Here is a 25,957-nt window from a genome sequence, read left to right as displayed (position 1 = left end):
TGGATGAGCGCTCCCATGTGCTACCACAAGTCCGATTAGACACAGTGGCAGTAACTACCAGTGGAACAATTGTAAACAATTTTACAACACCAAGTTATAGTCCAACAATTTTATTTTTAATTCCACAAGCTTTCGGAGGCTTCCTCCTTCCTCAGGTGGTGTGGAAATGACCATTTCCACACCACCTGAGGAAGGAGGAAGCCTCCGAAAGCTTGTGGAATTAAAAATAAAATTGTTGGACGATAACTTGGTGTTGTAAAATTGTTTACAATTGTCAACCCCAGTCCATTACCGGCATCTCCACATCATGGCTACCAGTAGAACAGCATTGTAAATCATGCTTTTTGTAAACAGATGGAAGTTAGAATATCTTCCACTCAAGTAGCTTTTAAACATAAGCACACATTTTATAGTGGGGGCATTGCTGGACTATGTTGCTAGCAGCGGAGGTTCTGCTGTGTATGAAACGGTTGATGGCTATGTTGTGAGCGGAGGATGCATTGCTGTGCTATGTTGCCAGTCATGGAGAGTTGCTTGGTTACGTTGCTGGGCTATGTTGCCGGTAGTGAGGGGGCAGCTGGCTTATGCTGTAGGCAGTGGGGCTGCAATTGGGTTATGTTGAAATCACTGAGGGTGCATTGCAAACAGCGGAGGTACTGCTGGGCTATTTTACCCGCAGTAGGGGTGTTGCTAGTATATGTTGGGAGTCTTGGGAGTGCTACTGTTCTATGTTGTTGTTAGCAGTGGGGACGTTACTGAGCTACAAGTATTGCTGCTGAGCTATGTTGTGAGCAGTAGGGATCCTACTGATATATGTTGTGAGCAGTGGGGGTGCTGCTGGTCTGTGTTGTGAGCAGTAGGGATGCTGCTGGTCTATGTTGTGAGCAGTAGGGATCCTACTGATATATGTTGTGAGCAGTGGGGGTGCTGCTGGTCTATGTTGTGAGCAGTAGGGATCCTACTGGTCTATGTTGTGAGCAGTGGGGGTGCTGCTGGTCTATGTTGTGAGCAGTAGGGAACAGTGAGGTGGATAGTGATAGACTTCAAGAGGACATTGACAGGCTGGTGAAATGGGCGGACGCGTGGCAGATGAAATTTAACGTGGGAAAGTGAGAAGTGATACATTTCGGTAGAAGGAACGAGGAGAAGCAATATAAACTAAATGGTATGATTCTAAAAGGGGTAGAGGAACAGAGGGATCTGGGGGTATATGTGCACAAATCGTTGAAGGTGGCAGGGCAGGTTGAGAAAATGGTTGAAAAAGCATACGGGATCCTGGGCTTTACAAATAAAGGCATAGAGTACAAAAGCAAGGAGGTTATGATGAACCTTTATAAAACACTGGTTCGGTCACAACTGGAGTATTGTGTCCAGTTCAGGGCACCGCACTTTAGGAAGGGTGTGAAGGCCTTAGAGAGGGTGCAGAAGAAATTTACTAGAATGATTTCAGGGATGAGGGACTTCAGTTACATGGATAGACTGGAGAAACTGGGGTTGTTCTCCTTGGAACAGAGAAGGTTGAGAGGAGATTTGATCAGGTATTCAAAATCATGAAGTCCAGACAGAGTAGATAGAGAGAAACTGTTCCCATTGGCAGAAAGATCAAGAACCAGAGGACATAGATATAAGATGATTGGCAAAAGAACCAAAGACGACATGAGAAAAAGCTTTTTTACACAGCGAGTTAGGATCTGGAATGCACTGCCTGAGGGGGGCGGTGGAGGCAGAATAAATCATGGCTTTCAAAAGGGAATTGGATAAGTACTTGAAGGGAAAAAATTTGCAGGGCTATGGGGATAGGGTGGGGGAGTGGGACTAGCTGGATTGGAATTGCAGAGAGCCAGCATGGACTCGATGGGCTGAATGGCCTCCTTCCGCGCTGTAACCATTCTATGGTTCTATGTTGAATGCAGTGGGGGTGCTGCTGGTCTACGTTCCATGCAGTGAGGGTGCTGCTGGTCCATGTTCCATGCAGTGGAGGAGTGCTGCTGGTCTATGTTCCATGCAGTGGGGGTGCTGCTGGTCCATGTTCCATGCAGTGGAGGAGTGCTGCTGGTCTACGTTCCATGCAGTGGGGCTGCTGATCTACGTTCCATGCAGTGGGGCTGCTGCTGGTCTACGTTCCATGCAGTGGGGGTGCTGCTGGTCTATGTTCCATGAAGTGGGGGTGCTGCTGGTCTATGTTCCATGAAGTGGGGGTGCTGCTGGTCTATGTTCCATGAAGTGGGGGTGCTGCTGGTCTACGTTCCATGAAGTGGGGATACTGCTGGTCTATGTTCCATGAAGTGGGGGTGCTGCTGGTCTATGTTCTATGCAGTGGGGGTTCTGCTGGTCTATGTTCCATGCAGTGGGGGTTCTGCTGGTCGATGTTCCATTAAGTAGGGGTTATGCTGGTCTATGTTCCATTAAGTGGGGGTTATGCTGGTCCATGTTCTATGAATTGGGGATACTGCTGGTCTATGTTCCATGCAGTGGGGGTTCTGCTGGTTTATGTTCCATGCAGTGGGGGTGCTGCTGGTCCATGTTCCATGCAGTGGAGGAGTGCTGCTGGTCTATGTTCCATGCAGTGGGGGTGCTGCTGGTCCATGTTCCATGCAGTGGAGGAGTGCTGCTGGTCTACGTTCCATGCAGTGGGGCTGCTGATCTACGTTCCATGCAGTGGGGCTGCTGCTGGTCTACGTTCCATGCAGTGGGGGTGCTGCTGGTCTATGTTCCATGAAGTGGGGGTGCTGCTGGTCTATGTTCCATGAAGTGGGGGTGCTGCTGGTCTATGTTCCATGAAGTGGGGGTGCTGCTGGTCTACGTTCCATGAAGTGGGGATACTGCTGGTCTATGTTCCATGAAGTGGGGGTGCTGCTGGTCTATGTTCTATGCAGTGGGGGTTCTGCTGGTCTATGTTCCATGCAGTGGGGGTTCTGCTGGTCGATGTTCCATTAAGTAGGGGTTATGCTGGTCTATGTTCCATTAAGTGGGGGTTATGCTGGTCCATGTTCTATGAATTGGGGATACTGCTGGTCTATGTTCCATGCAGTGGGGGTTCTGCTGGTTTATGTTCCATGCAGTGGGGGTTCTGCTGGTCTATGTTCCATGCAGTGGGGGTTCTGCGGGTCTATGTTCCATGCAGTGGGGGTGCTGCTGGGCAATGTTCCATGCAGTGGGGGTGCTGCTGGGCAATGTTCCATGCAGTGGGGGTGCTGCTGGGCAATGTTCCATGCAGCGGGGGTGCTGCTGGTCTATGTTCCATGCAGTGGGGGTGCTGCTGGGCAATGTTCCATGCAGTGGGGGTGCTGCTGGTCTATGTTCCATGCAGTGGGGGTTCTGCTGGTCTATGTTCCATGCAGTGGGGGTTCTGCTGGTCAATGTTCCATGCAGCGGGGGTTCTGCTGGTCTATGCTCCATGCAGTGGGGGTGCTGCTGGTCAATGTTCCATGCAGTGGGGGTTCTGCTGGTCTATGTTCCATGCAGTGGGGGTGCTGCTGGTCTATGTTCCATGCAGTGGGGGTGCTGCTGGTCTATGTTCCATGCAGTGGGGGTTCTGCTGGTCTATGTTCCATGCAGTGGGGGTTCTGCTGGTCTATGTTCCATGCAGTGGGGGTGCTGCTGGTCTATGTTCCATGCAGTGGGGGTGCTGCTGGTCTATGTTCCATGCAGTGGGGGTGCTGCTGGTCTATGTTCCATGCAGTGGGGGTGCTGCTGGTCTATGTTCCATGCAGTGGGGGTTATGCTGGTCTATGTTCCATGCAGTGGGGGTTCTGCTGGTCTATGTTCCATGCAGTGGGGGTGCTGCTGGGCAATGTTCCATGCAGTGGGGGTTCTGCTGGTCTATGTTCCATGCAGTGGGGGTGCTGCTGGTCTATGTTCCATGCAGTGGGGGTTCTGCTGGTCAATGTTCCATGCAGTGGGGGTGCTGCTGGTCTATGTTCCATGCAGTGGGGGTGCTGCTGGTCTATGTTCCATGCAGTGGGGGTGCTGCTGGTCTATGTTCCATGCAGTGGGGGTTCTGCTGGTCTATGTTCCATGCAGTGGGGGGTTCTGCTGGTCTATGTTCCATGCAGTGGGGGTTCTGCTGGTCTATGTTCCATGCAGTGGGGGTTCTGCTGGTCTATGTTCCATGCAGTGGGGGTGCTGCTGGTCTATGTTCCATGCAGTGGGGGGTGCTGCTGGTCTATGTTCCATGCAGTGGGGGGTTCTGCTGGTCAATGTTCCATGCAGTGGGGGTGCTGCTGGTCTATGTTCCATGCAGTGGGGGGTTCTGCTGGTCAATGTTCCATGCAGTGGGGGTGCTGCTGGTCTATGTTCCATGCAGTGGGGGTTCTGCTGGTCTATGTTCCATGCAGTGGGGGTGCTGCTGGTCTATGTTCCATGCAGTGGGGGTGCTGCTGGGCAATGTTCCATGCAGTGGGGGTGCTGCTGGTCTATGTTCCATGCAGTGGGGGTTCTGCTGGTCTATGTTCCATGCAGTGGGGGTTCTGCTGGTCTATGTTCCATGCAGTGGGGTTGCTGCTGGGCAATGTTCCATGCAGTGGGGGTGCTGCTGGTCTATGTTCCATGCAGTGGGGGTTCTGCTGGTCTATGTTCCATGCAGTGGGGGTGCTGCTGGTCTATGTTCCATGCAGTGGGGGGTTCTGCTGGTCAATGTTCCATGCAGTGGGGGTGCTGCTGGTCTATGTCGGGGAACAGTGCAGACACTGGGCCCCGCTTTGAGCTCTAGTGGGCGCTGCAGGCGCCGCTCCGCTATTTCTGTTGCGGTGGCCGGGCAGGCGGCTCCTCCAGCGCCAAGTCCTCCAATATCCCAGGGTCTCTCTGCTCCCAGTCACCTGACCAACCATCGCTTCCGGTGCTGTGTGAGCAGCGGCTTCTCCTCGGTCTCCTGGCCCGGCGATAACCCCAGGCTCTCGGCAGCGGCCTTGTCTCGGTCCGGCTCTGACCCCCAGGTTTCCCGCAGGATGCTGGCGCTTTTCAACCGGTTGCTGGACTGGATCAAGTCGCTGTTCTGGAAGGAGGAGATGGAGCTGACGCTGGTCGGGCTGCAGTACTCGGGCAAGACCACCTTCGTCAACGTTATCGCGGTGAGTGAGCGGCTCGGCCCGCGGCCGGCTGGGGGGGAGAGGGTGGGTCTGGGCCTCTTACTCCTGCTTTTTAAGACCCCTTTCGCCCCTCCCCCGCATCGCTCACCCCCCCCCCCCTCTCTCCGAACACACTGTCCCCACCCTCACCTCTCCTCCGAACACCCCCCCCTCCCCGATTCCCCCCCCCCCGATTCCACCCCCCCCCAACCTCTCCCTTTCCACCCCCCCCCCCCCAACCTCTCCCTTTCCACCCCCCCCCCCCAACCTCTCCCTTTCCACCCCCCCCCCCCAACCTCTCCCTTTCCACCCCCCCCCCAACCCTCCCTTCCACCCCCCCCCCAACCTCTCCCTTTCCACCCCCCCCCCCCAACCTCTCCCTTCCACCCCCCCCCCCAACCCCTCCCTTTCCACCACCCCCCCCCCAACCTCTCCCTTTCCACCCCCCCCCCCAACCTCTCCCTTTCCACCCCCCCCCAACCTCTCCCTTTCCACCCCCCCCCAACCTCTCCCTTTCCACCCCCCCCCAACCTCTCCCTTTCCACCCCCCCCCAACCTCTCCTATCCACCCCCCCCCAACCTCTCCCTTCCACCCCCCCCCAACCTCTCCCTTCCACCCCCCCCCAACCTCTCCCTTTCCACCCCCCCCCAACCTCTCCCTTTCCACCCCCCCCCAACCTCTCCCTTTCCACCCCCCCCCAACCTCTCCCTTTCCCCCAACCTCTCCCTTTCCACCCCCCCCCAACCTCTCCCTTTCCACCCCCCCCCCCAACCTCTCCCTTCCCAACCCTCCCTTCCACCCCCCCCCAACCTCCCTTCCACCCCCCCCCAACCTCTCCCTTCCACTCCCCCCCAACCCTCTCCCTTTCCACTCCCCCCCAACCTCTCCCTTTCCACCCCCCCCCAACCTCTCCCTTTCCACCCCCCCCCCCAACCTCTCCCTTCCACCCCCCCCCAACCTCTCCCTTTCCACCCCCCCCCAACCTCTCCCTTCCACCCCCCCCCCCCAACCTCTCCCATTCACCCCCCCCCCAACCTCTCCCTTCCACCCCCCCCCCCCCCAACCTCTCCCTTCCACCCCCCCCCCCCCAACCTCCCCTTCCACCCCCCCCCCCCAACCTCTCCCTTCCACCCCCCCCCCCCCCAACCTCCCCTTCCACCCCCCCCCCCCAACCTCTCCCTTCCACCCCCCCCCCCCAACCTCTCCCTTTCCACCCCCCCCCCCCCAACCTCTCCCTTCCACCCCCCCCCCCCCAACCTCTCCCTTCCACCCCCCCCCCCAACCTCTCCCTTCCACCCCCCCCCGAACCTCTCCCTTTCCACCCCCCCCCCCCCCCGAACCTCTCCCTTTCCACCCCCCCCCGAACCTCTCCCTTCCACCCCCCCCCGAACCTCTCCCTTTCCACCCCCCCCCAACCTCTCCCTTCCACCCCCCCCCCCCCAACCTCACCCTTCCAACCCCCCCCCCCAACCTCTCCCTTTCCACCCCCCCCCTCCCCAACCTCTCCCTTCCACCCCCCCCCCCAACCTCTCCCTTCCACCCCCCCCCCCCCTACCTCTCCCTTCCACCCCCCCCCCACCCTCCCTTCCACCCCCCCCCCCCCCCCCAAACCCCCCCTTCCACCCCCCCCCAACCTCCCCTTCCACCCCCCCCCCCCCAAACCCCCCCTTCCACCAACCCCCCCCCCAACCCCCCCTTCCACCCCCCCCCCCCAACCTCTCCCTTCCACCCCCCCCCCCCCCAACCCTCCCATTCCACCCCCCCCCCCCCACCAACCTCCCCTTCCACCCCCCCCCCCCCAACCTCTCCCTTCCACCCCCCCCCCCCCCCCAACCTCTCCCTTCCACCCCCCCCCCCCCCAACCTCTCCCTTCCACCCCCCCCCCCCCCCCAACCTCTCCCTTCCACCCCCCCCCCCCCCCCAACCTCTCCCTTCCACCCCCCCCCCCCCCCCCAACCTCTCCCTTCCACCCCCCCCCCCCAACAACCCCCCTCCACCCCCCCCCCCAACCTCTCCCTTCCACCCCCCCCCCCCCAACCTCTCCCTTCCACCCCCCCCCCCCCCCCCCAACCTCTCCCTTTCCACCCCCCCCCCCAACCTCTCCCTTCCACCCCCCCCCCCCAACCTCTCCCTTCCACCCCCCCCCCCCACACCTCTCCCTTTCCACCCCCCCCCCCCCCCCCAACCTCTCCCTTTCCACCCCCCCCCCCCCCCCCAACCTCTCCCTTTCCACCCCCCCCCCCACCTCTCCCTTCCACCCCCCCCCCCCCCCCACCTCTCCCTTCCACCCCCCCCCCCCCACCTCTCCCTTTCCACCCCCCCCCCCCCCCACCTCTCCCTTTCCACCCCCCCCCCCCCCACCTCTCCTTTCCACCCCCCCCCCCCCCACCTCTCCCTTTCCACCCCCCCCCCCCCACCTCTCCCTTTCCACCCCCCCCCCCCACCTCTCCCTTTCCACCCCCCCCCCCCACCTCTCCCTTTCCACCCCCCCCCCCCACCTCTCCCTTTCCACCCCCCCCCCCACCTCTCCCTTTCCACCCCCCCCCCCCCCACCTCTCCCTTTCCACCCCCCCCCCCCCACCTCTCCCTTTCCACCCCCCCCCCCCCCACCTCTCCCTTTCCACCCCCCCCCCCCCCACCTCTCCCTTTCCACCCCCCCCCCCCCACCTCTCCCTTTCCACCCCCCCCCCCCCCACCTCTCCCTTTCCACCCCCCCCCCCCCCACCTCTCCCTTTCCACCCCCCCCCCCCACCTCTCCCTTTCCACCCCCCCCCCCCACCTCTCCCTTTCCACCCCCCCCCCCCCCCCCACCTCTCCCTTTCCACCCCCCCCCCCCCCCCACCTCTCCCTTTCCACCCCCCCCCCCCCACCTCTCCCTTTCCACCCCCCCCCCCCCACCTCTCCCTTTCCACCCCCCCCCCCACCTCTCCCTTTCCACCCCAACCTCTCCCCTCCCCCCTCCCCCCCCCCAACCTCCCTCCCCCCCCTCCAACCCTCCCTCCCCCCCCTCCCTTACTCCAACAGATGAGACAATTCTCTGGATTATTAATGCTTAACCATAATCCTGAAAAAGAACATGGCTTTCCCCTAACTCAGTCACCAGTCTTTACTATGTTGCTCATGGACAGAAGTCTAGAAATGAAAAAAGGCTTGATTTTTCCCTGTTGATTTTGATAAATCCACATCTGTGGGATGTTGTCCTGCCCCATTTTCCTGATTTACCCAAACTTATGTTCCAATAAGTGATAATTGTAAGTAGATTTAGCCAAATTGAGAGCGAGTTCACTTTATGGGATGGCAAGAGACTTGCATGGGTTACAGAATTAAGGTTCAAAGGTATTCCACTATAGCTCAAAATCTGGATTTGAGCAGAATTAAATTTCTTTCCTGTTAAATTTTCTGCTAAGCAAAGGCGCCCATAATTCTCAGTAATATTTCTGATCAATTGGGGAGATTGAATTTCCTTATTGAATTTTATCTTTGGTGTTTACACTGCACCATCTCCCTGCTGCATCAGATTGCAGAGGGGGCATGTGCTGGGTTCTACAACGTGACGAGAAATAAATTTAAGTTGGGATGTTAATACTAGTCTAACTTTGAATTAGAGCCAGGCTATTTGCAGCAGATGAATGTTACTTTCCAATGTAATAGGAAGGGAAGCAAACTTGTGTTGGACACAAAGCCTGAATACCATTTAGTGTGTGCCCAGACCCCTTGTTTCTCTTCCGAAAGCTTGCGATTTTCAAATAAAACTGTTGGACTATAATTTTGTGAAAATTGCTCCTGTGAAACGCCTTGGGATGTTTTACTACATTAAAGGTGCTATATAAATGCAAATTGTTTAAGACTTTGGAGATTAATGCAGAGGAAAGGAGATGGGAATGGATGTATGATTTACATTCTCATCTTCATGGATGTTACTTTCTGGCTCCTTTTGTTCCAGCTTAGCAAACTGCACGTCCTAGTTCAACCTGCATTTCAGTTGGCGACTTTTGCTGAGGATAACTAGCTTAAATGAGTCTTATTTCTTTCAGCAAAACGTTCAGCATTTTGCAGTTTTATTGTGAAGATTGTAGTTGGGCATTGAAGACTGATGAGACTTGTGATAACTGTTAGGGGGAAATCACATGCTGGTCTCATTCAAATCCTTTTTCTACCTGGGTCTGTGATTTGTGGTGCAGAATTAATCTAATGGCAATAATTTTGTTTGCATTTGCGGTTCAGGTGGGAAGTTAATCCCATGTTTATTTGACGTGACTGGATGAACTCTTGATTCAGTCTGTTTGGGGCAAAGAATTTGGTGGGTGCAAGTACTGAGATCCAGAGGTGAATTATGGAAATAATCGAGCAAGTCTGTATCTGGGCAAAGTCTTGTGCACATTAACAGGTTATTCCAAGCCACATTAGGTAGCTTGGGTTTGTCCACATAACAAAAGAATTTGTCCATTTAGAGATGCTGTGATTATTTATTTTAAACGTGCCATTGAGTGGGAGCGACTGTAGGGGACGGTGCTTGGCTTTCTGTAGCCGAAGCAGTGCAAATGTGGCCAAATGATGAGACCAGTCAGTGTAGTGCTGAGAAATTGTGGGACTGCAACATTTGGTAGCCAGATACTTTGTGTAATGGAAACTTGAACCCTGAGCTGCATTGATTGAACAAAATTTGTATTGTCTAAACTTGACCTGGCTGCCTGCTGCTGCAGAAAGTAAATGCTGTTTAACAGGACAGTGTGCAAAAGACCTTGCTGTTGGTGCACCTCACGTGACTAAACTGTAATTAGGCCCTTGCACCTGAGATGGACACCATATAATTCATAATACAATCATGGGATTTGCATTATTTGTTAAAGTGGCTAATGGCTGGATCCCTGGTGGTATATTAAGGATAAAAGCAACAGATCAATTAAAATATATTTTGATGTGTACCTTATAGTTTTTCTTGTGCATAAACTTGGCTGTATTCCCTTGAGTATAGAAGATTGAGAGGTGATCTGATTGAGGTGTTTAAAATGTTAAAAGGATTTGATAGGGTAGATACAGAGAAACTATTTCCTCTGTGGGGGAATCAAGAATGAGGGATGTAATAAAATTAGAGCCAGGCCATTTAGGAGGGAAGTCAGGAAGCAGTTTTTCACATAGAAATCTAGAACATAGTAGAATTCTGTGGATGCTGGGTTAATTGAAGCTTTCAAGACTGAGATACATAGATTTTTAGTTAAAGTTAAAGTGCACATCAGCCATGATCTAATTGAATAGCGGAGCAGGCTCGAGGGGCTGAATGGCCTACTCCTGTTCCTATATTCTCTTAGCTGATGGAGTAACATTGATTCCTTGAGTAGTTTGTGCTTTAAAATCAGGTTTTTAAGTGCTCAAATTGTAGCTGTGAACTCGACTTACCTGTTGACAACAATAACTTGCATTTATATAGTGCCTTTAATGTAGTAAAACATCCCAATACGCATGCTGAACCAGTAAGACTTGTAATTATGCTAATAATTTCAGTTTACAAATAATATATGTAAATTAGAAGGCCATTTGGAATGATGTAGAAACCTACAAGGTAGTGAGACTAATTTTCACTAGTACCCACTTTTGGGGAAACTAGATGAGTTTGGAGATGCAGGTGAAAATATAATGATTGTGCCTTCTCACTGGTGATTGGAAAGTGACCTCTTGCAGATTGTTTCCTTGGTGGCTGACAGTTATAGGACACATGCACTTCAGGATTTATTGCCCCAGTTTTGCACTGCATCTGGAATCACGAATTGAGAAATGGTTTGCTCAACGCAGTTAACCAGTATTATGAAATGTTACTTCAGTGATATTGTGGTTGTCTGATTAAACTAAAGTGGTTGAGGGTTGTAAGTTAAATTGTTTTTTGAAGATTCTATGATAGCTGACGCAGGTCAGGACTGAGTTGTAATGATCACTCAATGTTCCCTAGTGACCTTTTTTGACTCATCAGTCTAGACGCTGGTCATGTTCTGCGATATTGTCAGGGCATATGGAAGGTTGGTGATTTATGCGCACTTGTTCTGAGATGCGGATGCAGTTATTCTTAAAGCTTTGATTTGCAGCATTGCTTTTTCCTTGCATGTAATTCATTGCAAATCTTGGGTAAAATTTTAAGATATTGGATTTCTAGTATGAGAGCGCTGATTTGTATGTTAAAGATTATTGTGTGGAATCAAACTGAGGCCAATGTAGGCAAATGAGGAGACAAGTATCTTAATTCTGCTCAGAATTATCAGGTTGCAAAAATCATTCTGCACTGGCAAATAGTGTGATCAGTGGTTGATTCCTGAAGGAAAACTGCTAAATAGCATAAATTTTAATTTGTTCTGAGGAATGCTAATGCTTAGAAATGGAGCTGTTTTTGTCCTACTCTGTACCCAGTGTGCAATAAGCACTCCTAGGTTAATTATGGCCTTTGTTAGTTGCTGAGTAAACCCCTATCTACTCTTAGCTGAGAGGAACATCTTCAGGTTCTCTAAAGACTTCTGCTTCCTGAACCAGCTTCCCGTACTATCAATTTGGCTCAGTGGTAGCACTCTTGCCTCTGAGTTAAAAGGTTGTGGGTTCAAGTCCTGCTCCAAGATTGGAGCATATAATTTCAGTTGGTATTTCAGTGCAGTTCTGAGGAAGTGTTGCATTGTTGGTGCTGTCAATGAGATGTTGAACCAAGGCCTCACCTGCCTGTTCAGATGATCATAAAAGATTTCGAGACTTTTTTTGAAGAAGCACATGGAATTCTCCCAGTGTCTTGGTTAACATTCCTCGCTCAACCGACACGACAGAATGTTGTTTATGGGGTCTTTGACGTGTTCAAATCGGCTGCTGTATTTGCCTGCAAAACAAGTGACTGCACTTAAAGTAATTAATTGGTTTGAAATACATCCTGAAGACATGGAAGTCTTTCTATCCTTGTGTCTGCTGTTGTATTGTGGTCCTCAAACTGGAACTTAAGAACATCGACTTTTCATTTACATTTGTTATTGCGTGATGAAATCTTGGGATTAGTTGAAAGGCTAAACAGCCCAATGTGGAAATGGAATAAATATATTCCAGGCATGTGTTTAGCCAGCGAGGCTATGGTGTTCTTTCTACAGGCCTTCCATAAAACGTTGCAGTTTGCGATACAGCTGTTATATCACGATGGTGGTCTTGAGTTGTCCTATTGCACATTTCATTTCTCCCCTCTCTTCGATGGTGGTCATTGCTCGAGTTCTGGTTCAGTTGGTGTTGGCAGCTCTCCAATACTTTGACCAAGTGGTGATTCTTCATTTATGAGCCTGGACAAAGAATGCCAACAGGTTGTTCTGGTTGGCGGGAGGAGAATGTGGCATTGCTGCCATGATCAATCCTGTCCGTTATGCTTTTAGCTTTGTCTCAACACTTAACTCATGTTCACGTGAAGGCAGTTTCCATAAACAGACTGAGTCTCCTGTGAACAGAAATGAGACCCTTGCCCACTCTGACGGGCAATAAATAGCTCACTTAGACCATTGGGTTCAGGGTAAGGAAACAATACGCAGCAGAAAAACACAAGAAAACACTGGTGTATAAATACTTAAACAGTAAAGAAACAAATCAGTGAACATGGGTTTAGAATCATACAGCCCAGAAGGCGGCCGTTCGGCCCATCGTGCCTGTGCCGGCTCTTTGAAAGAGCTATGGAATTAGTCCCACTCCCTTGCTTTTTCGCCATGGCCCTGCAAATTTTGAAGTATTTATCCAATTCCCTTTTGAAAGTTACTATTGAATCTGCTTCCACCATCCTTTCAGGCTGTTTAAAATATCTTCAAAGTTCAGAGAAAAGTGGCTTCTTGACCAGGCATGATGTTTGTATGCGGATGAAGCCACATTCCTGTCCATTGCATAGAGTTCAACCAGCCGTTTAGACTGAATAAAAATGGAATCAAACTGAACTCATGATAATGAAGAGTGAAATAAGGGTACTGAAGAAAGTCTGCAGTATGTAATCCAGCCTAAGGATCTTTGAACTTCATTGATTCACAGCTCTTTATTCAAAGACAGTGGTGCAACCTGTGGGATAGATACACTTGATGAATTATGGTTTGCATTCTGTGAATTCCATGGATATCTACTAATGCTTTGGCCAAATAGAATTATATTAATATCCAAGACAGTTATTGCTCCTTAATTTATTGAGATTAGAAAATATGCCTGTGTTGCCACTGACAACAGTTTAGTAAGGTAAAACAGCTTCCATCTTAACTCATTATTTCTAAAGTATATCTAAAATTGTATATGTATAAAAAAAATCTATCATGTGTTTGCGTGCACTTGTCTGTGCCACTTGACTTCCGGTTGTCACATTTTTGTCACACTTAGGATTTTCTAATCAGAAAATTATGCTCTGTCCCCATTTATAATGGAAAATGCATCTATAAATTCATCACTGCACAATCTGGTCACCAGGTCCACAACATTTCTCAACGCTTTTGAGGGAGAAAAAAAAATCAGTCCTTTTTTCTTTAGTAATAAATTTAATTTCTGAAATAAGGATTTAAACAAAACAAAGTAGATACGTATTTTACAATAATATGATTAAATTCATCTTGGTTTTTTTTGTGTCTTTTAATGTCGTCTTTAAAGTTTTATTGAAGACCTTGGCTTATCCCAAATGTCTGAGCTTGGAATTGGTAGTTTTTGGCCCAGACTTGCAACCCTGAGCTGAATTTGCATTGTGCAGACTGTGCATGTGCAGTACACCTAATTTCCCAGGATGTATCAGTAGCATTGTTAGCTGAACCAATGTGATATTTTTCCAGTTCAGCTTTCTGCTTAGTAGCTTTTCTTCAAATAATTTGAAACACGAGGAACAATTTCAAAAGCTTTACTGAGGTAAAATTTGTTATTTCCGAGACGGTTTCAGAATGACTACTAATAACACGGCTGTTTTAGCTTTTGTTTTGTGTTCTGTGAACTCCAGGAAAGGAAAGTGGGGTATCTATTCAATTTTTGAAAAGTAATTTTGAAGCTATCTAATTATTTCAGTCAGCTTTTGTTGACAGTTTGAAAAGGGTGGTCATTAATTCCTTGCACCCGAGGTTCTCATTTCTAATATGATGGGGGGGGGAGAGGAAGAGAGGGAGACGCACACGTAGAAAGACAGGCAATAGTTTCTTCTGCTTCCAATTTGTGCCATTGGGTAATACATGCGACATTTTGTTGCTTTTGTCGAGATTTGTGCTATCCAAAGGCTTCACTCGCAAAGCATCTGCACGATGCCTAGAATTCCAATCCGTATTCTTTAACGGATACAGGGCAGTAACCTCTTTATGGAGATGAAACTGCAAATGCTGGAAAAGAACAGGCCCATCTGCAAATGTAGAGAAAAGATTGGGTAATATTTTGGGCGTAGACATTTTGTCAGTTTGTGACTCAGTACAATTTTTGCTGTAAGGCAGTGCCAGTTTTGAGGCATTGAGGCCCTGATAAACATGGTAACTGTTACGTGGGGAATTTCCTCTAACTTCCTTTTTAATATGAATACTGAAATCACTCATTTACGTTTGAGGACCATCAAGTACTGCATGAGTAAAACATAGCTACCTACTTACCATCTATAGGGATAAAAGGGAAGTATCTAGTGGCTAATATGGTTATGTGATGCTTGATGTTCCACCTTTTTCTCAACCATGTGAAAGTTAACTGCTTTTAAGCCAGTAAGAAATTAGTTGGTTCAGCATTGGAAGTTCAATGTGATCCATGAATGAAGGAGACTTGCATAGTGAAGTTTGCAGTGAGTTGTGCTGATCTCTTGAGTGGACTAAACATTCAGCTTCCTTTGCAATATTCTACATTGTGTGTAGATTTGTGTTTAAAAATGCATGAGACACGCCAACCACCCCAACCAAATTTTTCTTTCATAGTGTAGGTGTTTGGTTAGTGCTGGTTAGTGGATTGCAGCCTTGGAGTTTTTTTTAAGATTGTGACCATTCAAGTTTTGTTTTGCACAGCGTCATTGCAAGTTTTAAGAGATTTAGAACCGAGTCTAAGGGAAACCTATTTACACAGTTGTGAGGCTGTGGAATTCACTTCTGGGATTAGTGGTTGAGGTGGAAACTGTCAACATTCAAGATCAGATTGGACTGCTGGATGAAGGGATGTGGGAATGGGTTGGGTAGATGTGATTAGGGAGACTTGCTCACGTGGAGGGTGAGTGCTGACATGGATTGATTGGGCCTAATGGTCTGTTTCCGTGTTGTAACTTCTATGTAAGTGAGCTTTGGTTGGAGCAAAATAGTTGGTGTCCCTGTGCTTGAAATAACATATTCTCTGAAATCCTGGGTAAATTGGGCAATATAATTGAGTTTGTGTGAATAATTTGTCCCTGGCCTTAGAATCATAGGTTACAGCACGGAAGGAGGCCACTCGGCCCATTGAGTCAGTGCCGGCTCTATGCACGAGCAGTCCAGCTAGTCCCGTGCCCCCAGCTCTATCCCTGTAGCCCTGCACATTTTTTTGTTTCGAGTACTTATCCAGTTCCCCTTTGAAGGCCATGATTGAATCTTCCTCCTCCACTCCCTCGGGCAGTGCATTCCAGATCCCAACCACTCACTGCGTTTAAAAAAAAAAAAAAGTTTTTCCTCCTGTCACCTTTGGTTCTTTTGCCAATCACCTTAAATCTATGTCCTCTGGTTCTTGACCCTTCTGCCAATGGGAACAGTTTCTCTCTATTTGGTCTAGACCCTTCATGATTTTGAAAACCTCTATCAAATCTCCTCTCAACCTTCTCTGTTCCAAGGAGAACAATCCCAGCTTCTCCAGTCTATCCACGTAATTTAAGTCCCTCATGCCTGGAATCATTCTAGTAAATCTCCTGTGCACCCTCTCTAAGCCTTCACATCCTTCCTAAAGTGCAGTGCCCAGAACTGGACACAGTACTCCAGTTGTGGTCAAACCAGTGTTTTATACAGGTTCATTATGACGTCCTTGCTTTTGTACTCTCTGCCTCTATTTATAAAGCCCAGGACCCTGTATGCTTTTTTAACTGCTTTCTCAACCTGTCCTGCCAACTTCAATGATTTGTGCACATATACCCCCAGATCCCTCCTCCTCCACCCCTTTGAGTTGTGCCCTCTAGTTTATATTGCGCTGCCTCATTTTTCCTACTGAAACGCATCACCTTGCATTTTTCTGCGTTAAATTTCATCTGCCACGTTTCTGCCCATGCCACCGGTGTGTCTATACACTCTTGAGGTTTATCACTCCTTCTCACTGTTCACTACCCTTCCGAGTTTTATGTCATCTGAAAATTTGGAAATTGTGCCCTGTACTCCCAAGTCCAAGTTTCTCCATCTTGGAGAAATTGCATATCATTTTCTACAGCTCCAGCCAATGGCATAGACAAGATTTTGTTTTTGGGGGGTGTTTGAGTTTGCCAGACCAAACAAAACTACTTCAAAAGATTTATTTTTCAAATAGAAACATTATTACTTCCATTAATCTCGTGCCTGTGCCGGCTCTGAAAAGAAAATTAGTCGTGTCTGACTAAAGTACAAAATCCATGCACTGATTATGTCACTAGTCTATCAATAACTTCACTACAACTCACTGCAGTATCCCGGTTAACATTTAGAAGCACAAGCGCAACTAATCGGTTTTCGAATTGCCAAACTTTCCTTGTGTTCTATCAACTGATCTAAGGCACGTTCTATTGACAGCAGGAGTGTTCGGTTCAAAAAAAATCACCGAAATTTCAAGGGGGTGTTTGAACACTGAGCTGTCTAGGCCTCTGGCTCCAGCAACTCTCGCTTAACTCTTGCTGCGTACAACAAACACTGTGTTTGGACGAAAACGTCTTGAGTTTAAGGCAGGAGAAACTCTGTAAAGCTTTGCTGCGTTTGTCCTGTTGAATTTTTGGATCGGTACAGAATGTTGCTACACCGATTCACGTTCCTGGCATAAACGGGGATTATTTGCCATCTCATTATTTGGGGTTTTCTAAGTCAGGAGTGTCCAACACGGGGCTAAATGCGGTCCGGAGCTCGGCCAATGCAGTGCTCGTACCTCAGACAGCTCAGTCCTATCTGTGCTTGTTCTTTTGTATTTGCTTTGTCCTGTTTGAATTTTGTGGGCCTGGAATTTCGGAAGGGCTGATTTTTTTTTTAGTGCTGTTGCCACTTGGGGAATAAATCTTAAGTCAGCAACTTGAGATGCATGAAAATTAATGGGAACGTAGGTTAAACTGTTGCATGCGGCCTGTGAGACTCCATAACAGCTACGAAATCCACCAAGACAAAAGCTCGGACGCTCCTGTTCTTAGTGATTTGTTGGATATTTGTTTTGCATGCTTCAAAATTTCTCTGCATTCAGATGAAAGTACCAGAATTCTTTACTGCATTTAACAGCCTTTCCAGGAGGATTCAAAGATAATCGGATATTGTTGCCTGCTGCGCCTTAGAAATAAATTATGAGCCGTTACAGAAATGTTTTTTCTGGTGCCAGCCTGGCTGATATGTCGCATGTATACGAGTTTTTACTGTGCTGTCAGCGTGTGAAAAATATTATTTAATCAAACGTTAAGTCCCAAGGATTACCTGCCCTTTTAGAACAATACCATTTTAATGTACCTAGACAAAGTATAACACATTGAGCTACAGAAAGACTTGTATTTATATAGCACCTTTCACAACCTCACAGCATCCCAAAGTGCTTTACAGCCAATGAAGTACTTTTGAAGTGTAGTCACTTATGTAATGTAGAAAATTTGTGCACAGCAAGGTTCCACAAACGGCAATGTCATCATGACCAGATGATCTGTTTTAGTTGAGGGATAAATATTGGCCAGGACACTGTGGAGAACTCCCCTGCTCTTCGCAATAGTGCCATGGGATCTTTTACATCCACCTGAGAGGGTTTAACACCTCATCTGAAAGATGGTACCTCCGACAGTGCAGTACTGCGCTGGAGTGTCAGCTTAGATTTTGTACTCAAGTCTCTGGAGAACATAGTGACTGGCCAGTGGTGAGGAGAATGGTGTGCATTGTATTAGTTCTTCCTACTCTCAAACCCCGCCCCCCCCCGAGCCTAGTGCGTATATGGAGGTGGAGGGAAACTCGGAAGAGTCACCCCAGTCCTCTTAGTTTCTAATGTTTGGTTACAGTTTCTTGGCTGAAGATTGCATTCCTCCCCGCATAGAGGTTGAATTGTGTGGATCGAAGAAAATAAAGGATATCGAAAGCATTTATCCTGAGAGCCTTAATAAAATCACAGCATATAGTCAGAGTTAATGAAATTTGCAGAGGGCAAAGAATAGTTTATTCTTCCAGGCTAGTTTGATTTGTAGTGTTCAACTGGACAACAGAATTAATCAAAGAATCTCTCACTTTTAAAAATCCCAAGGAAATGTAATGTCCTTATTGTACTGAGGTATAAACAGGTTAAAATAAATGGAGAAATGCTGTCCTTTTGCTAAATGTGTTTATTGTTCAACTGCATGGAAATAGTATAATTGTGCTGAAAGGTCAATTCTTGGGACTCCACATTCTTCTAGCTGGTCATTCAGACCATTAACTACTTTTTGTGATGGGAATATCTGTTTCTTATTCCCATTCCCATCCCCCTAGTGAACCCATTAAAATATTTATTCAGTTGTCAATTCTGATGAAGGGTTAGACCCAAAACATTGGCCTGACTTTTCTCCCTATGGATGCTGGCTGACCTGTTGAGTACTTTGAACTTTTTTGTTCCCCTGCTCATTTCATGGCAAGACTGTAAAGTTCACTTGTGTTCCTTTCTTAGCATTTGGCTACTAACTGCAGCAGCCACTAAATTTCAGGACTTTTGTCGTTTGCTTGTAGTCCAGATTATTGTTAATTTACTGTGGAGTTGAAATTGAGTTTATTGATTGATGATTGAGGTGCTCCAAAGTAATCTATGCCAATGAAAGTTTTTGTGTCCTCTTTTGTTAAGTAACTATCATTCCTAAATGAATGATGCACAAACTCTTCCTGACTAGTCTGTGTCACCACAGTATTGTAAAATCACAAGATCCACTACTCACTTCCAGTTAAACCAAAGTCAGCTGATGTTTGTCATGATTTTATGCCATTCTACAACCAGCATATTTTCTGCTTAAAACCTACCTCTTTAAAGATTAACTGTATCTTTGACTGGTACAGTTTTTAGAGAATAGCTTGAAATATTTTTTTATATTTTTAGAGGTCTAAAATGTTAAATTATTCACTTCCAAAGGAAATGCTACCTTAGGGAGTTTCCATTTCATTACACTGTGCTAAATTCTCCTGAGTGATCTATTTTGGCTTGCCCTTTTTTGTTCTAATCTGAAATTTTTGTTCAGTATCTTAAAGTCCAGCTGTTGCTGCCAAGCAAAATTGCACATTAGTAGAATCAGCAGAACTTGTAGCATTCCAGCTGTTGTGTGAACTGAAGGCATCTAACTTGAGCATTTCCTTCAAAGCAGCCATATTTATACATTACCTGTAAGTTAAAACTTCACAAAGTGCTTTGCAGAGGCAGTTCATAGACATCCAGCTGTAGTGGGTGAAAAATTGAGATAACCCAAAGCATGGTCAAATAGGTGGGTTTGAAGGATGGGAGAAGTAGCAAGGTAGAGGGATTTAGGAAGGGTGTGCCAGTGTGAGAGGGCCCTGCAATTGAAGATGCAGAGGGAAAGAGGGGTGTGGTGAGGGATGTGAGAGAGGTCACAGCTGATAGTGCAGCCTTCTGCACTAACACTTGGGGCTGGAGCAGATTGTAGCAGTAAGGGATGAAGCTGTGGACAGATTTCTCTGAAGCATTTTGAATTTGATGTGTTGGAGGATGGGGAGCCAACGAGGGTTGGTGAGGATACGGGAGTAAGACCGTACAGTATAGAATGCAGATAGTTTTGGGCAAGCAACGGTTTATGAAGGGTAGAACTCTCCACTGGCAGAGAGCTATGGAGTAATTGAGTGTGATGGTGCTGAAGGCGTAGACAAAAGTTCTGGTGGAGAGTGTGAAGGACAGAGGCAGGTGACGTAGCAGTCTTGGTAACTGGGATCAGGGGCTTGAAACTTGGCTTGGTCTAACAGGGCACTGAAGTTGCATACAGTTAAGTTCAGTCTGAGCAGTTAGGGAGGGGGATAGAATCTGGTTGGGGTGCAGAGTTTTTGGCAGGATATTAAGTGGCTTCAGTCTTGCAGATGAGTTGAACCAAGTTCTTTCTCCTCTGCAACTTGAATCAAAGATGTCTTTATAATTAGTCTGATAGCACAGTGGTGACCACAGTCAAGGTTATTGGTGGAGACAGAGCTGGGTGTTGGCAGCATTCATGTGAAAGTTGACCTCATGATTATGAATGACATAGTTGAAGGGCAGCATGTAGATGAGAAAAGGAGGTCAAGAATGGAACCTTGTGCCACATGTGCAGTGGCCTGGGCGGGTGGGGAAAAGAAGGTGTGGCTGCTGTGTTGGGACAGGCGGGAGTGCATGCAACCAAGTAAAGGCAATGCTGTGGATGTGGACCATGTTGAAAACTGGGGAGAAATAGAGGATGAGGAAGAGAGAATAGTGTAACTCGATTGCAGTCACAAATTATTTTGTTGGTGATTTTAACCAGATCAGCCTCAGTGTTGTGCTCAGTGAAAATTCGACTGAAGTGATTCAAGCAGGGAAAGATGGAAGAGAAAACTCTGAGCTAGCTGGTGATAATTGCATTTCAGGACTTTAGTGAGGTTGGAGGTGTGGTTGAGAGGATTGAGGGCTGGAGGATGGCTTTTTGAAGAAGGGGTGATTACTGCAATCTTGAAGGCAGGGAGAATGGAGCCTGAAGAAAAGGAGCCGTTGACTGTTGGTAAGCATTGTGCTGAAAAAAGGTAGTTGTGTGGTGAAGAACTGGTGTTGGCCGAGGAGCAGAGAGGAGATGGGAGAGAAGCTGAGGAGTACCATGAGATTAGGGTTGGATTGTAGAGAGGCATGGGCTTAATGAGCTTGTGGGGAAGGAGATGCTAGTTGAGTGGATGCTCTTGATCTTTGACATAAACACTCATGAGTTCTTCACATTTGATGTGGGAGGTGAAAAAGGGAGAACTGAGGGAGGTAGTTTGTTATTGAGAAGTTATCTAGAGCTGACCTTAACTTGGAGTAGTAGAGAGAGGCATGATATTGCTCAATGTTCAACCAGAATTGGTGACCAAGGAGGCTGATCATGCACCAGGTGCACTCAAACCTGTAGCTGCCAAATTGAAGGGCATGGAGATGGGAATTGTATTTGGTATTGTGAAGGAACAAATTTCAAGATAAAAAGGGGGGGAAACAGTCAGTGGGAATAATTCTTGTTCAAAGTACTTCATCCCCACCTGTGCCTATTTAAAATTTTAATTGGAGTAGCAAATTTTACATTTTAAACTGACATCATTTCTTGGCAAAACAATACTATTGAGTCTATTTCTACAAGTTGATTTGATTGACATTCATGCCAGAAATGCTGTAATTTTTATTGCTGGAAGTTGCGAAATTATGTAGTGCTCCTATATTGAAATATTAAATCAAGCTAACTTTAGGTTAAACCTACTCTTTTACAATAATGATTCCAATTAACTTACTAGTGTAAACTTTTCAAGAAGGTAACTTTGCTTTGCATTGCTAAGTTATAAAAGACACGAGGTCAGAATTGGTGATGGTGACCAGAACAGTGTCCTTCCTGGTGCTTGGTTGTCCAAGTGTTGCTTATAGGCAAGAAACAAGAGGAAGGAGGGAAAAGACTTTCATGCAGTACCTCTCCATGACATTAGCCAAGATCAGGAAATTACTGCTTGGGGAATTGAATATGTTGGACCATTCCCAAGTATAGTAAGTTGGAGCATGGAAGGCCTTTTTGCCCATCTAGTTCAGGCTGTTAAATTTTAGATTGATCAGTTATGAAAGCAAGTTTTTGTTTTGTCCATTGCTTTGGCATAAGATCTTCAATTTTATGGGTGGGGGGGAGGATGAGATGGGGTGAAATGCCTTGACTGGGAAGTGATTAAGTTTTTCCAGCTGGTAACAGTAAATCTAATGAATGCCTGTTTCTAGCTCTCTGCAGTTTTCATAATGGGAAGGACCAATTTGTACAATAAGTTGCCAGAAGTTTGGATCCTGTTACAAACCAATATGGCTGGGGGTGATTCCTACCTGATGTGGATCTGATTATTCAGTTATGTCAACTGTGCACAGTTCTGGTCTCCTTACTATAGAAAAGATGTAGTGGCATAGGAGAGGGTTCAAAAAAGATTCACAAGGATGATACCAGAACTGACAGGATATCTTTATTGGGAAAGGCTGAACAAGCTGGGGCTCTTTTCTCTAGAAAAGAGAAGGTTGAGGGATGACCTGATAGAGGTCTTTAAGATAATGATAGGGTAGACATAGAGAAAATGTTTCCACTTGGGGAGTCCAAAACTAGAGGTCATAAATATAAATTAGTCACTAAGAAATCCAATAGGGAATTCAGAAGAGACGCCTTCACCCAAAGAGTGGTAACAATGTGGCACGTGCTACCCAAGGAGTAGTTGAGGCAAATAGCGTACATGCATTTAAGGGGAAGCTGGATAAGCACATGGGGGAGAAAGGAATAGAAGGGTATCCTGATAGGGTTAGATGAGGTAGGGAGAGGCTCGTGTGGAGCATAAACACCGGCATAGACCAGTTGGGCTGAATGGCCTGTTTCTGTGCTATAGTTTCGATGTAACTCATGTTTGCCAGTTTCTAATTTTCGGTTAAATTGTGTACTTGTATATTGTAGCATGTTTTCAGTGAACAGAAATGGATATCCAGTGAGGAGTTGTGGATTACTTTGCTAAAAAAATGCTTGTGCTATAAATGTGTAGGTTGATTTTACACTATTAATAATCAGATAAAATACTGGTTTATAACGGTCTAACCCATGTGCAGTGAATGTTGCAATAAACCGTCCAATATTTGTTTCCTGTTATACGAAGTTGGATCTTGTGCATTTCATTTACATTGAGTATGTCCACACACTCAAAAGTAATAGCTTTCCAGGATTGTCCATCACATCTTATTTAAGGACTGTTCCATTGCTTTTAAGATGTGGAATGACTGCCTCCTCCTGTATTAGAGCTGAGTGGTGCTATTGTATCGAATGTATATGTTTGTCATCTTCGAAAGGCAAAGCTGGAAATAAATACTAATCTTTATTAATACTTATGTAAATAGTACAAGATATTTAACTGCTCAGAAATGATAACTCTGCAGTATGTATCTATTAGTCAAGTTTCAGGCAGGAGACTTGAATTGCTGGTGAGCTATAGTTTCTTATAGTATACAGGGTGCTATAAATTGCTGTTAATTTCACTGAAATTCCCTGTGGACAGACTGCATGTTCGAGTTTTTATTAATCTTGGTTGATGAACAGGCTGCTCTATTGCACCTTGGTTATACAGTGAAATATTTGTCTTATTGTATTTATAGAGCACTTTCATAGTTTTGATTACTGTGAAGTTTTTTTTGAAGAGCTGTTGGACCCAAATTAAGTTTTTTTTTAAAAAGGGGCATGGTCATATTTTTGTACATATGTAGTCGATTGAGTCTCCGGATGAGTGCTAAGGACTGACAATGCTCACTTTGCTTTTGTGGGATAGGAATTATGGCAAAAATTAAATCAGGATAGATAATTTATTAAGTATTGCATCTTATAACTGAAATAGCATATACCATCTAGAGCAGTGCAAAAGTGCTGTTTGGTACAAGATTAGAATCAGTGCAATTTCTAGGTGGTGGACATCTTGTTACATGACCTGAGCTACAGATATGGGTGCCTGATTTTTGAGTGTGCTGTTCAGAAACTTCTGAAGTTAAGCCAGACATCAAAAGTGTGGTTTTCAAAGCAAGCCAGTGTTTGTGTCACTATCACTTTGATGTGGAGGCATCAGTCACTGCGGTTGAGTTTTCACCATCAGCAAAGCTGATTTTGGAACTTGTCATGTTTCCCTGCACCCACCCCCAACTCCCCTAGCTGGTTTTAGGTTTGGCAAAGGCTGCCAATGCTAGCCATCAGGGATTTAAAATTTTGAGTTACTAGGAAATGTCATCTGGTTTTCAGGGACCACAGATGTACTGTAGTGCCTTGTACTAGCAAAGAAGATTGAACTTGGAACATTTCCCCACTTCCTTCACAAATCGCTAACTGTTTGACTTCCTTTTTGCCAATTACGTGTCAACTCCTTTGAAACAAGGGTAGTGCTCTCTGCAAATTTAAAAGCAGTAACTTCTCTGGAAATATTTCCGCCTCCTATCTCCATTTTTAAAAAAAAATAAGAAGTCCCACCTTCTCAAAACCCAACTTTTTGATCGTGTTTTTTGCTCACTGCTGCTGAATTTTCTCCATCTGTTACTGTAGCTATTTTTTCTTGCCTATCTGTAAAGCACCTTGGGGTATTTGGTACATTAAAGGCACTGTATAAATGCAGCTTGTGCTATTCCTCACTGGTGATCGTGAAAGGATATGTGCTCTTTGAAGAGGCTAGCTAGCGATGACTTGGGCTCTTTCAGAATTTTGACAAGTGTTAACGGATTTTTCTCATTACTGTTGTAACTAAAGGGCTGTTAGTCCTTCAACAATAACTGCAGGTGATACAGGCCTGAGTGGTTATTAAACAACAAGCTTTAATATATTGACTTACAACAGTGTTATGGTTATAATACAGCTGTCTTCAGATTATGTTAAATGACCTGGTTTTCCTGTGAACTGATCAAATCTGACCTTTGTAGACTGGGCAACAGACTTCCGGCTGTCCTCTTGAGAGCTTTTTTTTTTGGGAGGGAGTATGCCCTATCTTTATACTGTTTGGCTGCTATGTTCTGCACATATGCATCTCTGTCCTTATCTCCTGGTCATAAATTACCCTGTCAGGCTGATGTCACGTTAACAACCCAAAAGAGCTGTTTTATATTGCGTAGCTAATTACCTAAAGCTGCATCTCTGTTATTACATGCTGTTATTGTCCTCTCTGAATATGTGAACCCCCCCCCTCTGCCTTATGTGCTTATAACCTTAAGTGTCTTGCTTCATTACATAACTCTCAACAGTAACTGGATGATATTAGTTCTGTGAAAATGTTGGTTCCTTGGTTACCACATCTCCTACCTAGATACGGTCCACTGCTTGGCCATTTCAGCATTCTGTCTTTTACAAACTGTCTTTGTTAACACACATACTGAGACATGACTTTGCCCCCCCTCCAACATCCACCCTCTTGCTAAGATGCTTGGGAGCTCTGTGTGAGATGGGATATTTCACCATGTTTAATTTTAAACCATTTTCTTACATTCTCTCCTCTTGAACCTCAGTGAAATCACTCTGGTTCAATGTTCACTTTATCCCTCAACTTTGTTCTTGTTTTTTGTCTAAGATCTTCTGAAGTTTACATTTTATCAACATTAAGTTTATATAAGCCCACACAGATGTATACATATTGCTGTTAAGTTTCATTTGGTTAATACAGAAACCTACAGTGTATCATATCAAGAAATCATGGATGTAAAAGATTCTCCAGCTCTCCTTTTACTAATATCCATCTTGTGGATGTTTTTGCTAAGTATTATTTTGCCCTAACCCAATTTCATTGTTAACTCAAGGAACCTAACCCTGATTTTTGGAAATCCAAACTTCTATGTCCTCTATTTTAATTTCAATCTCTGATAGGTAAGTGTTTTCTGATTGCTTCATTATTTAGTCGATTTCTCTATGGAGCATGTGTCAGTGCCTTGAGGTTTTCTCACTCTCCTGAGCCACATTAACCGTGTTGTGCTGTTAAGTAACTGAGCCTGTCTGAGACCCATTGAGTGCATCTTCATCACGCATTTCCGCATACTAGTTGCCTCACGCAACATATCACAGGTACTTTCTGCTGGCCAG

At 46.5% G+C, this 25,957-nt stretch overlaps 1 protein-coding gene across 1 annotated transcript in view; it reads left to right on the top strand.

The window, feature by feature from the left end:
* The first annotated feature begins 4,800 nt into the window (after positions 1-4,800).
* arl8ba (ADP-ribosylation factor-like 8Ba) overlaps positions 4,801-25,957 on the top strand; it is a 50,897-nt gene continuing 29,740 nt past the window's right edge. Inside the window, exon 1 of the mRNA XM_067998940.1 lies at positions 4,801-5,069. Within this exon, the coding sequence (XP_067855041.1) occupies positions 4,947-5,069 (123 nt within the window). The 5' untranslated portion in view covers positions 4,801-4,946. The remainder of the gene's footprint in view (positions 5,070-25,957) is intronic.

The sequence above is a fragment of the Heptranchias perlo genome, chromosome 17 (assembly GCF_035084215.1).
Source record: "Heptranchias perlo isolate sHepPer1 chromosome 17, sHepPer1.hap1, whole genome shotgun sequence".
NCBI classification, from domain to species: Eukaryota; Metazoa; Chordata; class Chondrichthyes; order Hexanchiformes; family Hexanchidae; genus Heptranchias; species Heptranchias perlo.
Note: the sequence above shows the minus strand (reverse complement) of the source record. Positions and strands in the feature narration are given on the sequence as shown.